Source organism: Macrosteles quadrilineatus, unplaced genomic scaffold (genome assembly GCF_028750875.1).
Source record: "Macrosteles quadrilineatus isolate MER2022 unplaced genomic scaffold, UCM_ALF_1.0 Scaffold_6__1_contigs__length_79288215, whole genome shotgun sequence".
Taxonomy (NCBI): Eukaryota; Metazoa; Arthropoda; class Insecta; order Hemiptera; family Cicadellidae; genus Macrosteles; species Macrosteles quadrilineatus.
Window position 1 is genome coordinate 34514699 of NW_026542599.1, and position 14456 is coordinate 34529154.

General features: G+C 35.3%; 1 protein-coding gene across 1 annotated transcript; it reads left to right on the forward strand.

Moving 5' to 3' along the window:
- Positions 1-225: 225 nt before the first annotated feature.
- On the forward strand, positions 226-13604 carry LOC128997453 (microtubule-associated protein RP/EB family member 1-like). Its single transcript, XM_054423091.1, is given in 9 exon segments — positions 226-335; positions 4953-5121; positions 5833-5939; positions 9990-10088; positions 10090-10209; positions 10911-11019; positions 12615-12712; positions 12882-13031; positions 13539-13604. Coding segments are annotated over 8 exon segments (909 nt in total). The 5' UTR covers positions 226-335; positions 4953-4961.
- The last annotated feature ends 852 nt before the right edge of the window (positions 13605-14456 follow it).

Below are 14456 nucleotides of genomic sequence, written 5' to 3' on the forward strand. Positions count from 1 at the left end.
AAATATTTAAATAAATATTGCTATAGCTTTTAGAACTTTTTAAAAATTTATGATATTAGTTGTATTTTGTAAACATGCTATCGGTTAAGTAGTATAATTCTTAACAGAAGATCTTTTCAACCGGTACTGGATTAGGATGTTGACCTCGGACTCGGCCCGTTGACCATGATTCAACTTAGCCTAATAGGCCCTATGTGCAATTTGTGTTTTGTAGCCTGTCATATTTATTTATTTGGCTTGCTTACATTAACTGGGAAACCGTTAAAAGTGTTAAAAGTTCTTTTCCATAATCGTTATCGTTTTTATAATAACTTATTTACTTTGTTAAGATTTTGGTAAGTTACCTAAGATTTGGTTATCATTATTGTGTGCCACCTTTCCTGAATAATGGCTAGACCAGTCTTGACATGTGTAGGGTGATTGGAAGTAAAATTTAGGGGGAATTATTCCCCAGAGGGTACAATGGGAACCCGTAAGTTAGCAATTTTTTACATCATCAGATAGGCCTAACCTACCTAAGCTACTGAATAACTAGCTGTTACCCACGGTCTTTACCCTGTCTGACTCATCAGTATTAATAAAACAAAAAACTATTGATTTATTAATTTAGGCTGAAATAAACAAAACAGAGTAGGTAGCCTACAGTTAGTTAGGCTAATAGGCTACAAACAAATAACTTCACACCTGATTTTAATAAGGTAATAAATATTGTAAGAATAACATAGCCTACAAATAAGTAGCCTACAGCTGAGGTCTTTTTAACATTAAGTAGGTTTATGGAAAGTTCCCTTTAGAAAGGAATTACAACCTTAATGGGCAATAGGCTATATGAAATACAGTAAGTTAACTCTCCAAGTGTCCATAGTAGGCCTAAGTTAATGGTATTAATGTCCGCCCATTTATTGCGCAATTGCAGGGGTTTATTAAAATGTAGGTCTATCTGAGAAACTTATAAACAATGTAAAGTATACTGTTTTGTATATCATTTTGTGTGGGAAATTATGGGCTTCAATGTTACCTAAGTTATAAAACATTACAAAAAAAATTTCAACAATTTTTGTGGGGTTAACATTTCTCAAAAATTATAAAATAGCCTAAATGAAAAAAATTTATGTTTGCGCTCAATAAATTTTTATAATTTATAGGTTTACAAATATTTTAAAATAGGCCTAGCCACTTTGTTCTAAATTTTATAAGGATTATACAAAAATATAATAATATTAGGAAGTAAATTTGAAAATAAATAAGTTATGGGTGAAAAACAGATTTCGTACATTTAGCGTTAACTAAGAATGCATAGCCTAACCATAGCTGGGAATTTGGCTGATAATTTACATCAGTATCACTACCTACTTCTTCTGGATCATCAACCAGCCCTTTAACCCTCCCAGTGTTACTTGACGAAAATTCGACAAGCAGCACACTTTGTGTAGTGTTACTTGTCGATTTTTCGACACGCAGACATCGTTTACGGCGAAGGCTCTATGACTGACTGAATCAGATTGAACTGGATCGAGTTAGGTATCGTTCTTTCCATAATATTCTAAGCTTTCTCCAGAGGTCTGTCTCAGCGCTGTACGTTCTCTACAAAAACAAAAGATAAGATTGTATTCAGCATCTACAGGAAACCTACAGCCACTGATACCACCATTCATGAAACTTCCCATCACCCCTTCCAACACAAGATAGCAGCATACAATAGTTTCATTCATAGAATGCTCACCGTCCCCCTAAACCCCGATGATTATGAAAAAGAGATAAACATAATTAAATACATCGCCGTCTCAAATGGATACAGCCCTAAATTGATCGATAGTTTAACCAATAAACAAATAATCAAGAAAAAAGCCATTACTAGCACTGATAACAATAAAGAGCGAATGGAGTATGTATCAGTTGAATTTGGAACCAACCTCTCCCATACACTGAAAAACCAGATGAAAAAGCATGGTAAAATTGTAGCCTTCAAAACATCGAACAAACTCCAAAATCTCCTTTCCGTAAAAAATACACCACAGGATTTTTGTCAAAAAACAGGAGTTTATAAAATAACCTGTAATGACTGTGATAAGTTTTACATTGGCCAAACTGGAAGGCCCTTTGTAAAGAGGTTTAAAGAAAACCATCGTTCAAAAATCAAATTTCGCCGACCATTTGGTAGCCAGTAACCATAGTTATACTGATATAACAACAAATTTGCAGCCTTTACATATTTGCCAAAAAGGCCGAACAATGACGGCATTGGAACAATTCGAAATTTACAGAGCCTCTAAAATTGAAACAAACAACCTGTTAAACGACAAAAACACCCTGCAATCCAACATTCTTTTTGAAACCTTAATTCAAATGAATAATAGCCGAAACAATGCTGCACTAGCTACGTCACCAGGACAAAGGTCAGATCACGACCAACTACCGTCTTCAGTCGAGTCTCGACACACGTCTGGCGCGCCTCCATATCCTGCCCGTGCACGCGTAGCAAGAGTAAAAAATGTTAATTAACGGTCGACCGGTTTTTATATGTGTTTTGTGTTGTGAACATCTTACGCACCTCTTCAGGGAAGTTTAGTGTAAACAGTTCTTATATGGATCCGACGATGGCGCTCGCGCCGAAATGTACATAATCCACTAGGACAATACTTGGACCACAAGGCGACAAGCAGGTATTTTAACCTTTTATTTATTTGTCAATCAATTGGTCCGGAAACACCACAACAAAATATGAAACTGTTGTAGGTAGGGTAGTTTGCTTAAGTTTATGTACCTATATATTTTGATCAAACTCAGCAAATCTATTTCTTTTATACTAAGCTAGCCTATTAATATAGCCTACTAAAAACACGCTTTTTTACCCTCCCTGTAGCAGCAATCCTTGGTAATCGTTAAACCCAAAGTTATTCATAGATTAAATTGAAAATCAAATCAGGCAAATGGAAATTCGCTTAGTCTGCAGGTTTGCTGCAGCGGGGTATTTTAAACTATGTTTCTTGCTATATAATACTCGCTCAATAACTTAATGTTCTATACATAAAAATGAATCCCCAGAATCTTATCTTTCTAATGGTATAAGATTCATTGAGATTTAAAACGGTTTTCATATTTTAATAATAGAAAAACCCGACCCATGTCGTCTTGGTCGATAATCGACCAGCGCCAGATCTAGGGTTAATGTCTAGACATCAGTGACAGCTAGAAAAAAATCCAAATAAGTTAGGTTTTTTATTTCATAGATAGAACAACACAAATCTAAATTAACAAACAATATGAAAAGTTTACAACAATGCTAAGATGAGGCTTATTTCTAGCTGATAGGCACTTAAGTAGGAAACAACTTGGCTGCTAACATAGGCTAGCCTATGACCTTGTTTGTCCCTAAAAATTGAAAATTTACCCTCCGCCCATAAAACGGGCACAAATTTGTCAACTAGGCCTAATTAACTGCTCATCATTGGTTTTTGACATTATTTTTGTTTACTATATTTCCTCTTAGTAAATAGACCCTCTTAATCCTGTTCTGCGGCACTCCAGTAATCCGGCGTCTTTTGACGGGTGTGGTCTTCTGCGATTGCGGAAAAATTCTGTTTTCTGCTGCCGTGTAGACATCATCATCGACTCCTGCTGTCTTAGAAATGCCATCGTCGTCTTGCGTGATTGCGGCAAAATCATGATCATCTCCTGCCGTCGTGTAGACATTTTATCTTTGTCTTCCATGATCACGGCAAAATCATGAGTCTTCTCCCGCGGCCGTGTGGATATCATCAATTCCCACAGTCATAGTCGTCATGCGCGATTGTGGCAATAGCGGTTTCTGATCGTGCGACCTTCGTAGACGTGTTTTGTTCATTTTAAACTTATTTAAGTGTTTTTAGCGAATTTCCCATACAGGGAATAAGCTATTACTGTAGTACTCATGGTAAGACCTGGACCCAGGACTGATTTACCTTTTTGTTTTGAGGTCCCTAGAGGCCAAAAACACCACCTGTCCAAATTCATATATATATATATATATATATATATATATATATATATATATATATAGGCCTAGTGTCCGTTAGCACGATAACTCGATCAAAAATGATCCGATTTAGATGAAATTTTGTATAAACGTGTAAACCTACATTTATTCGAACTAGTTGGCGAACCAGCATGATCGGACTACGGGAACGGGTGTTTATATAAGACTCCATTGAAACCAATAAATCAAACAATTTAGTATATTGAAGCGTTACTATGCGCCTAATGGTTACGGATAAAATTAGTTAGTAGTTAGTAGTTAAAGTCAGGTAGTTATTGCCCACAGATTTCCGGCAGAATTATCGATTCCCCACAAACTCCCCTGACTAGAGTGGTGATTAAAAGTGTGGTGTCTGGTAACCTGCTAGGTTTGTTCCGAGCTCTGATAACAGAGACTATCAAATTTAAGGATATCCTAATCACTATTGTCTCCTGGGAAAATCCCCGCAACCCGACTCGTGTGATTCCTTTTATTTATCGTTAAGGTGGCGTAATTTCCTACGTTACCGTCCAAGTTTCGCCGACAGGAAATTTACATCACAAACATACAGCTTAACTTATTAGTTGTTTATAAATGTCATTGAGGTTAGGCCTAGTTTGTTTTTTTAGGTTAGGCCTAAATTAAAATTTGCTTACCGGATGTTAGTGTTTTATAGAAATACCAACAGTGAAATCAGCTGACTGAGTAAAGCTGAAATGAGCTATTTCATGTACTGTTTACATGTGTGGCAATTTGGCAATGTTATCATTTCCATGCAATGGTGATAGGAAAAGCATACCTACTTATTCTGGTGTCAATGACTTAGGTTAACTTAAATATATTATGCCTGTGAAAAACCGTTGTTTCAATTTAACTGTACTGTACTGGCTGTAGGACTTTTTCACCGGGGTTTATACAGAAACATTTAAACACTATCATAATAGGTAAATTATTTCAGATTTGTAAAATGGCCGTCAACGTATATTCTACAAATGTGACAACAGACAACTTGAGTCGCCATGACATGTTGGCTTGGGTCAACGATTGTCTACAATCACAGTTTGCCAAGATTGAAGAGCTCTGTACAGGAGCTGCGTACTGCCAGTTCATGGATATGCTGTTCCAAGGTTTGTTTAGGATATTCATTTTTTAAATTTCAATAAAATTGGAGTGGTGGAGTGGTAAATTGGAATCCATTGTATGTCCAGATTTAAGCTATAGCCGGAATTCCTAGTTGTTATCTTGATTTAATTTACTATCAGACAATGATTTTATTCAATCATAATCCTCTTATTCTTGTGCTTTCTTTGCCAATGGCGTTTGAAAATTTGTTGAGGGATTGGTCCAAATCCTGGTCTTGTTACTATCCAACCTCGATCTTATGTTAGACAGTATCACTTTGATAGCCCAATGATCAATAACATTTGGGTCCAGAATTGAATCAAACAGCAACCTTCAGTTTTGTGGCAGCACTATAACCACTCCGCTATTCAGACGATAGACACCAGTGACGCCACTGACCCTCTTGTTTAAGGGGGCAATAGGAAGACTAAAGAGAAGTTTTTAACTCTTGACATGTTCTCCTTCTGTTGGATTATTATAAAAAAATATTCTCACTGTTTTATAAAGGTTATTTTATGGTTTACATTAATCTGTCATCTGTACGCCTACACCTATTTTGAAACACAGTAGGTACACTGCTACAAAGATTAAATTGTTGAGAAAGTAAATGGTCAGATTACTTGATGAACAATTTGTATTTGTAAAATGGTTGCAACATTATGCAAAATGTTGACAAACATAAACCCAACCTATATTGAAATGTTTGTTTCTAATAGGAAGTGTTCCACTGAAACGAGTCAAATTCAGGACAAATTTGGAACACGAGTATATTCAAAACTTCAAAATCCTTCAAGCAGCATTTAAGAAAATGGCAGTGGACAAAGTGAGTAGAATGGTAGTTTTGGCCTTATTAATCTTATTACTAAACAATTTAAAAATTAGAAATTCTGGTAAACTGATATAATATTTTGACTTTGTTTTTTGAGCCGATTCAAGATGTGATTTATATTCCAGACCAGATTAAGATGAATACAACAAAGTGAGTTTAAGCCACTGGTAGTTTTATTAAGCTAACTTAAGACCAACTTTAAAGGTATTTTTGTTGAACTAATGAAAGCACAAAAGATATGTCAAATAACACTTATAACAATATATTTACACTTATACTGTTTACCCACTAGACGGTTAATACATAAAAGATGGTTTAAGTGGTAAGTGGTACCACTTAGCACTTACCACTTACCATCTTTTATATGTATCTGTCTTGTGAGTAAACAGTATAAGTGTAAATATACCTATTATTAGGCCCATAAGTGTTATTTGACTTTTTTTGTGCTTTCAGACAATTTAATAACACGTACGATGCTGGTCAAGAAGGTATGAAGTTATAATGCCTCAAATGGCCGTTTCACTACACATTTTAAAACAGTTTAGGAAATTATCAAGTCTCCACTACAATTTTTTCTGAATGCAGTGGTTTGGTAGACGTTGGGCTGGGCGCTGGGCTGTGTATGAGTATCCAATCAATAGCAGATAGCACACTAATTGTCTTATGAAGTATCATCCATGCGGTTTCCTAGACTGTGAATCAAAGGAACGTGTAACTAATACATACAGAATATTTGCTGCAGCTTGGACTGTCTGCTCTCGGATTTTGTGGAAGTTGAACCATCCATACTACAAAAGTAGATAGTCGGAAGTATTCGTAGAACTTGACTTTACTGTCTAGCACTAGCTGTCTAGCACTGTCTAGCCTACAAACAAATAATGTGTAGGCCTACACCCCCTCACTTTCTCTTTTGTTCAATTTGGAACAAAACTTACAACTCTTCTTATCAATCTCATCATAATTGTCAAATAACAATAAAGCAGCCGCTAACAATATCTCACATGAACTTATCCTCCTGTTTCAACTCCGTACAACACCACCTTAACGATGGTTATCTTACGCAGTCTTTGAAACTAATACTAGAAGCTGCTGCGTTCCATCACAACTTGGTTGCAGTGTATCTATTACGCGTCTAGCAAACCACAGCCATAGTTGCTAAAATTATATGAATTAGTTGAATGTCTGTAGTTGAATTTATTTTTATTATGCCCTGCTATAAGGGTTGCTATAGATCTTGAACGATGAATCGGCACTACTAGCCATCCTACAAGTTTTTGACAAGCTATCGGACCAGTGGGAAGGGTCGGGTCCTAAAGCCACCTATTGTCCACCATTAGGGCGGCTCAACCCTCATTAGTGCCACTCGGTTGCACTCAGTAAGGAATCCAATAGCATAAAATAATTCTCTTAATGAATAAAAATAGTTGAAAATAATTGTGATATTGAGGTTAATCTTGAAATTTTGAGCATTTTTATGTAAAATTTTGAGTAAATCGGCTAATTTTCACATATTAATTTATTCCAAAAGTGTGTTTTACCAGTTGCTGAGTTGAGTCAAAATTTACAACAAATTACTTGAAATTTAAAAATGAATTTAAATAAAACAATTATTTTCAATTATTTTTATTCCTCCATTGAACATTGAATTCCTTGATTGAATTTTATTTCCTTAATGGACTCGACGTTGTGCTGACTACGGCTCAGAGAAGCGTGTAGCCTATACTATTGTAAGGTTTTATAACGATTAAACATTACTCATCATGAATAAATTTAAATTAATGATGCCATACATTTATATATTTTTCGGATTTGGATGTTATAAAGTGATGACTGCCCTAAAGCTAACATAATTTGTTTGAAATTGGTATTGTAATATAGCCAAATATTATACAGAAAAATCAGTAAAAATGTTATGTTTGGAGTACATATAGGTGCGTTCGAGCCCAATTTAATACAACTCAAGTATTAGTACGTACAGTAATGTCTCATTCTGAAAAACGGGCATGCAGTAAAAAATTAACAAGTAAAATAACAATGTTTGTAATAACAATATGGTCATTACTTAGGCCTACTACAATTTCCAGACTTCAAATTTACAATTCCTCTATCCCAGAAAGGTCCATCTCTTCTCCTTCAGATGGTTGATCTGCACCTTCACTGTCCTCACTGTCACTTTCTCATAAATCAACAATAACAGTATCATAGAACTCATAAATTGATTGTTCTCTCTCAAAATACTGATCTTCAATATTTTTCATGTGACTGCAGCACTTTTCCCACTCACTGCACCGATTTCAGAAACCTTCGTTTCAACTAATCTCATAATACTGTTCATATTTAACTGACTGTTGCGTTCAGCTACGTCCCTTGACCTAAGACCAGATGAGTTCGAAGGCATTCAGGTCAGGGTGATACGGAGGCAGACGAAGAACCGTATGACCACTGTTATTCCCCTCTAAGATTTCGTCTAGACTGTATTTTGTTGGTGGTTTATTTTGCTGGATTTGGTTGAAAAGCTCTGCCTTAAACATTTTTGGTGGGAAATGTAGCCTATGTTGTGTTGAGTCAACATGCCTGCATGTCCGCATTTAGGGAACTTTTAGTGGGGATTTTATCCAGTGTCACATTGTTATAACAGGCATTATCAATAATAATTACCGATCTTGGTTTCAAATTTGGCAACAGTTTTACTTGAACCCACAGTTAAAGCTGTTCATGTTTTTTTGGTAGTCCCCTGTACGTTGGCTGGCTTTCCACTGGAGAAATGTGTTCGGTATAAAACAATCTCCTCAACCTGCGTGTACGATGATTAGACGGTCTCCATTACCAACTGGAACATGAAGTCCACCATTTGTACTATCCTGCCATAAGTAGCGTGATTGGTTACCACATACGTCTCGTCTGTGTACACTATTGGTCGGCCTCCCTTCTAAATTGCCTCATTTGCCTAATAAAATGTATCCCGTTGTTTCTTATATCTTCTCTTTCAATTAGGCTTTTTCTGTTATTCCTAGTGTTTCTCCACAGATCTTTCAAAATTTGTCCCAAACTTGTGTTGGAGCCTATGAAATTGATGGCTTCGAACAGTCTCAATCGCAACTTCTCAACTGTCGGGACACATTTGTCAGATACATAGAAGTTATGTACAGTTCTCCTAACAACTGCTTTGTTAAACTCATCCATTTCTGTAATATTCTTTTTAATTCATCCACCAATTTTTTTGCTTTTTTGTGACATAAATTTTACAAACTGTGTACAAATTTGAAACTTTAATGTAATATAACATTTGACAATATTTTCTTAAATTTGATAGGGTCCTCGTCAAAATTGAACGAGCCGTTTCGGAGGTGTGGGTATGATACCGTAAACTCGAGTATACACTATTTTTACACAGGCAGTAGTTGTAGGAAACCAATTTTTTTCAGGAAAGAACCCGCACTCCTCCCCGCGCCCATCCCAACGCTCGCCAATCCATCTGTCAAGATCTGTGGCGAACCTTATAGCCTACAAATTAAGGGATCTAGTGCTCTAGTTTCTAGTTGTTTTCTCATATAGATCAACCTGGTACCACAGAAGCTAAGTAGGTCTATTGATGTACTACTGGTCATTACGCTTTTACACATTTTAACCACACAACATATCTCATAGGTGTACTCAATTACTTTGTTCACTGTGCAATTACAGGAAACATGTAATTTCTGTATCTTTAAGCTTTTTTTATCAATTAGTATTCTCAATTTTGACTTCAATTTTGGTATCAATATCGATTTTGTTGTAGCCAAAATTATTAGTAGGCCTAACTAGTAACTGTGGTAAGAAAAAATAGAAAACTAAAGAAGCGTATCACTGGTCTTAATGTTTTTTGGATAGCTAGTATCACTGAGACTTCCATCTGAAATACATTGTTTACCAATTCACTGTTCTGCAGGAGCAACGTGAAATATTGTAAGATCAATGATCATATGCAAGAAAATTTTTTTATAAACCTGCTATGTCTTAATAAATAGAGTTTTCCATATTAAGAAAATATATTGGTCTTTACAGGTAATACCCGTTGATAAACTTATAAAAGGAAGATTTCAGGATAATTTTGAGTTCCTTCAGTGGTTTAAGAAGCTGTTTGACGCCAACTACGATGGCAGGGGAGTATGATGCTCTAGAGACTAGAGGTGGCATCCCACTGGGGAGTGGGGGGACCGGATCTGCCAGGATTTACTGCCCCCCCTCCACCTCGTGCGCCTGTCAAGGCGATACACAAAGCGGGGTGAATGTCGCTTGTTGAACCAATCTTCCACACTCTTTTACATCCACTTAACAGTATTTTCTGATACTTGTCCTGGGAGTTTTTAACCATGGATTAAAAATGTATAATCCATGTTTTTAGCCCCTGAGCTGTAGAATAATTGAAATTAGGCTTTGAATTCCTTAACAGTTCTAACTTGCATTACAGCCGTTTCGGCATTACAATGTCAACTTCACACACTTGTGGATTTCGGCTGAACTTTGACAACACTGCTTCTACTGAAATTCTACTAAAACGTCTTGATTTGAGTTTTGTTCTTAACAGCTGTTGAGTACAGTAGGAAGAATATATTGTCTCATAAATTGCTGCTATTGACTAAATGTATCGCTTTCGAATTTCTTTGTACCTTATTTATTTGGAATTATTGAACTAACGAGTGGAAGATTTGGTCAACAGATGTGATGTATGTTTAGATGTACCGTAACATTGTCTGCACCCTTAGATAGAGCTTGTTGGCTGACTACACGTTTCCCGCATGACTTTTTATTTTATGTTTTTGCTTATTTCAGATCGTTCCAATAGACAAACTTGTGAAAGGCCGATTCCAGGACAATTTTGAGTTTTTTGCAGTGGTTCAAAAAGTTTTTCGATGCCAACTATAATGGCCAAGAGTATGACGCTTATGCTCTCAGAAACGGGGAACAAATGGGTAATGGGGGCAGCACTGCACCACGCAACAATGCCCCACCCCCAGTGGCACCTTTCACGCGGTGAAAAAGCCCGTAGTAAAGTCTGATTTAACAACCCACTCAAAACCTGTTGGGCGAGCTGGTGATTATTAGTTTCTTTTATTCAGATTTAAGTTTTGTATTTTTATTATCTTATTATTTATTAATTTATGCCCGCATTCAGGCCTATTACTTTTGGGTATGTTTTTTGATGCCCAAAATTATTTCAAAATACCAAATATAAGGTTATAAATTAATATAAGTTAAGTTGTAAAGGCATCACTTAGAATTTGTAGCCCTTAAACACTGGGTCAGAGTTAAATGAAGAGTTGTCCACATTATTGTTAATAGCTGTTGATTTATTTGCAATATTTTTATACAAGATTCAAGATGTTTCTGTTCTACATCCAAACAGTATAATGATGCGTTATCCGAATATATTATCAACACTAATCCTATTTTGGTTCCCATATCACTTCTCATTTAAACATGAGCTTTTTAATTATTATTTTGTAAGAAGACCATGCATTGTTTTTTGCTAGCCTGAACACCTGCCTTTGCATTTTCCAACAGAGACAAGTTTTTAACATGTTGCTGGTTTTGGCTTTAGCTCGTAATTTAGCAAATATCACATTGTATTCAAATTTTACAATTATTGTTAATTTTACAAATTTACAAAATTATTTTATATTATTATGAATAAAATTAGTTCAAGCATTCTGAGTTAATTATTATTTTTTAGATAATTACACTCATATATTTTTTAAACCAAATGAAAATTGAATTTAACTATTCTACTGGGTTTTAAGTATTACATTGTTAATGGGAAGATTTCATTGCAGTAGGTTACATAGTGAAGTGTTACAAAACACTGAAGATATCTTTATCATTTCATCCTTATCACAAAAAAATATTGCACCAAAAATAAACTTTCATGTTTGATTATGAATGTTACATCAGTTGATTAAACTCATAGTTTAACAATAGATTAGAGTAGATAAAAGAAATTCCCAAACTATAAAATTGTTTCATAAATCATTATCTTTTTATTATGCTCATCCTTAAATGCTTTGAACTTACTGTAAATGAATAATATTGCAATTTCATTAACTTGAACAGAATTGAATAAATGGTAACCGGTTTCATATGAGAAATTAGCCATATAAATGCTTACATTTGAATCACGGTATTCTAACAAATTTATAAGCCTATAGATAAGTTTGCAAAACCTCATCTGGCAAACAAGCTTCTTGGGCTATTTTGTACATGGAACTTCACTTATTTTTGATCAGACAAGAGGAATTGTTTTCCACTCAGGTCCTTATCACTTGGTACATAATCCCACTTTGCATTTTATCAATATATAATTAAGATGTATTAATTTTTTTATAAATAGCATGTTCTTATTCTTATTATAATGAAAAGAACTTTCGTTCGTAATATAGGAAAATGAATGCATGGTAATTTTATTCATGTATCAAATGCAATTTCAAGATTTTATCACACAAAAAGTGATTGCAGAAAGAAGACTAGTAATTTGGCCATAGGATTCTTAACTTTAAGCGATTTGCTTGGATACAAATTGTTTGACGGATAAGGGTTGTACGAATTAAGATTTGTTTGTCAAGAAGAAGCAGTTTGCTGTTGTTGACTTGATTGTTGGTGTATGTGGTTTTATCATTTATCTTGTGTTTTCAGTGCCCAAACCTCAACAGCCAAACAGAGTGGGAACCGCAACCAGACAACAACCTCACGGTAGAGGAGACATGGGCAAGATTGAGGAGCTCAATCAAAAGGTAGAGAATATAGGTGGAGTTCAATATACCTTACTATCTGTAAAGATGGACTGATATCGATATTTAACTTTATCAAATTAATATTCTAACCAAACAAATGTTGTTTAATATATTTGAATTTGTTTCTGTTATTTGTTGTGTTAACCTACAAACACGGTGGTTTGTTTAGATGGTTGACCTAAGTATCACTGTAGAAGGATTGGAAAAGGAACGTGACTTCTACTTTGGCAAACTGCGAGCCATAGAAGTCCTGTGTCAAGAACAAGAGGGGGATCTACCTGTATTAAACAAAATCCTAGACATTTTATACGCGACAGAGGTGAGTTCAATATCTGTCAAACACTAACCAAATAATGCTTGATGCCTAAAATACAGTAACACAGTGGTTGCTACCAGACAATAACATTACTTCTTGAATGCTAAAATAAAAACCTAAAAAATAGGTATGGAATGAGCAGTAAGTTGTATTAAAAAGCTTCTTAACTCCTACTTTTTCTAAAAAAAAGTGTTGTATTTGCCTGTAGCTCTCTTTTACTAATTTTAGCAATTATTAACCTGTTGGATTGTTGGTTTGGCTTGTTGCCGTATTTCCTAGAAGAGTAACCCAGCTTTTTAGAAGTCTAAATAAGCGTTGAGTCCTCAACCATTGTTTGTTCTTGGGTTTTTGTTAAGGTTCAATTAAGGCCACTAAAACTCTTAAGAGAACACTGACCGTAGTAAGTTGATTATTTTTTAAATTGAGCTATACTGTTGAGAAGTCCGTTTAACATGGTGATTCTAGTTGTTCAACATTGCGTAACAATACAATAAGTGAGACTTATTACAGGAGGCTGAAGATGACCCGGAAGTGTCCCCTTCCTCAGGACCACAAAATAGAACTTTTGATGCTTGAGGTAACCAGAGTGTGGGGCTGGTGCCACCCCTTCCGTAATCTGTCTTATTGTACCAAATCTCTCAAGCAGAACTTTCAACTTGGCCACAAAAATGACTTTTTTGAATTTTTAGGAAATATCTAGTAAACTGTGGGATTAGAAAAGGAACTTTTTCTAATCTCATAGCATTACATCCCGTAGCACATTGCTAATCACAAGGTGAACTGTACTTAGCCTCTAGGTCATTGACCCTAATCGACATGAAAATAATGTGCAAATATGACCTTAAAAAATTGTGAATTTCTTTTTCAAGTTTGAGTGAGAACTCGGTGATAACTTTTAGAAGGTTTATTATTTTCTTACATAAATCTAGAGGCGGGAAATATCTGACGGAAATCATCTAAGTACCAGCTGGAAACACAGAAATCAAGGGGGTTTTAGAAGTCAATTTTGTGGACACCCTTGTGGATCCTAATCCCACTTATTGTATTGTTGTAAAATAAGTGTTGTTTGAAAATTGTTTCAAAATAAACTTTGTTTATACATGTCCACCACATATTATATTTTTTATAAAATACTCCAAGAGCCAAGAAAAGTATAGATGTGAAATATACAGGGTGATTGGTACTCAGTGTGACAAAAATTTTTTTGTTATGTTTTTAGGAAAAAGCATATAGCTTGGATTAAATAAATATATAGGATGGAGAGGACACAGCTAACTCACCTGATGAAAGGTTGCAGACGAATTAAAGAACACATAAAACACACACATAATAGTACTTGATACTTCGCCGCTTTCAGAGGCTTCTTCAGAAGTAGGCCTAGATGGCAGTTACAAGAACAACAAGTATTCAAGTTGTTCTTGTAACTGC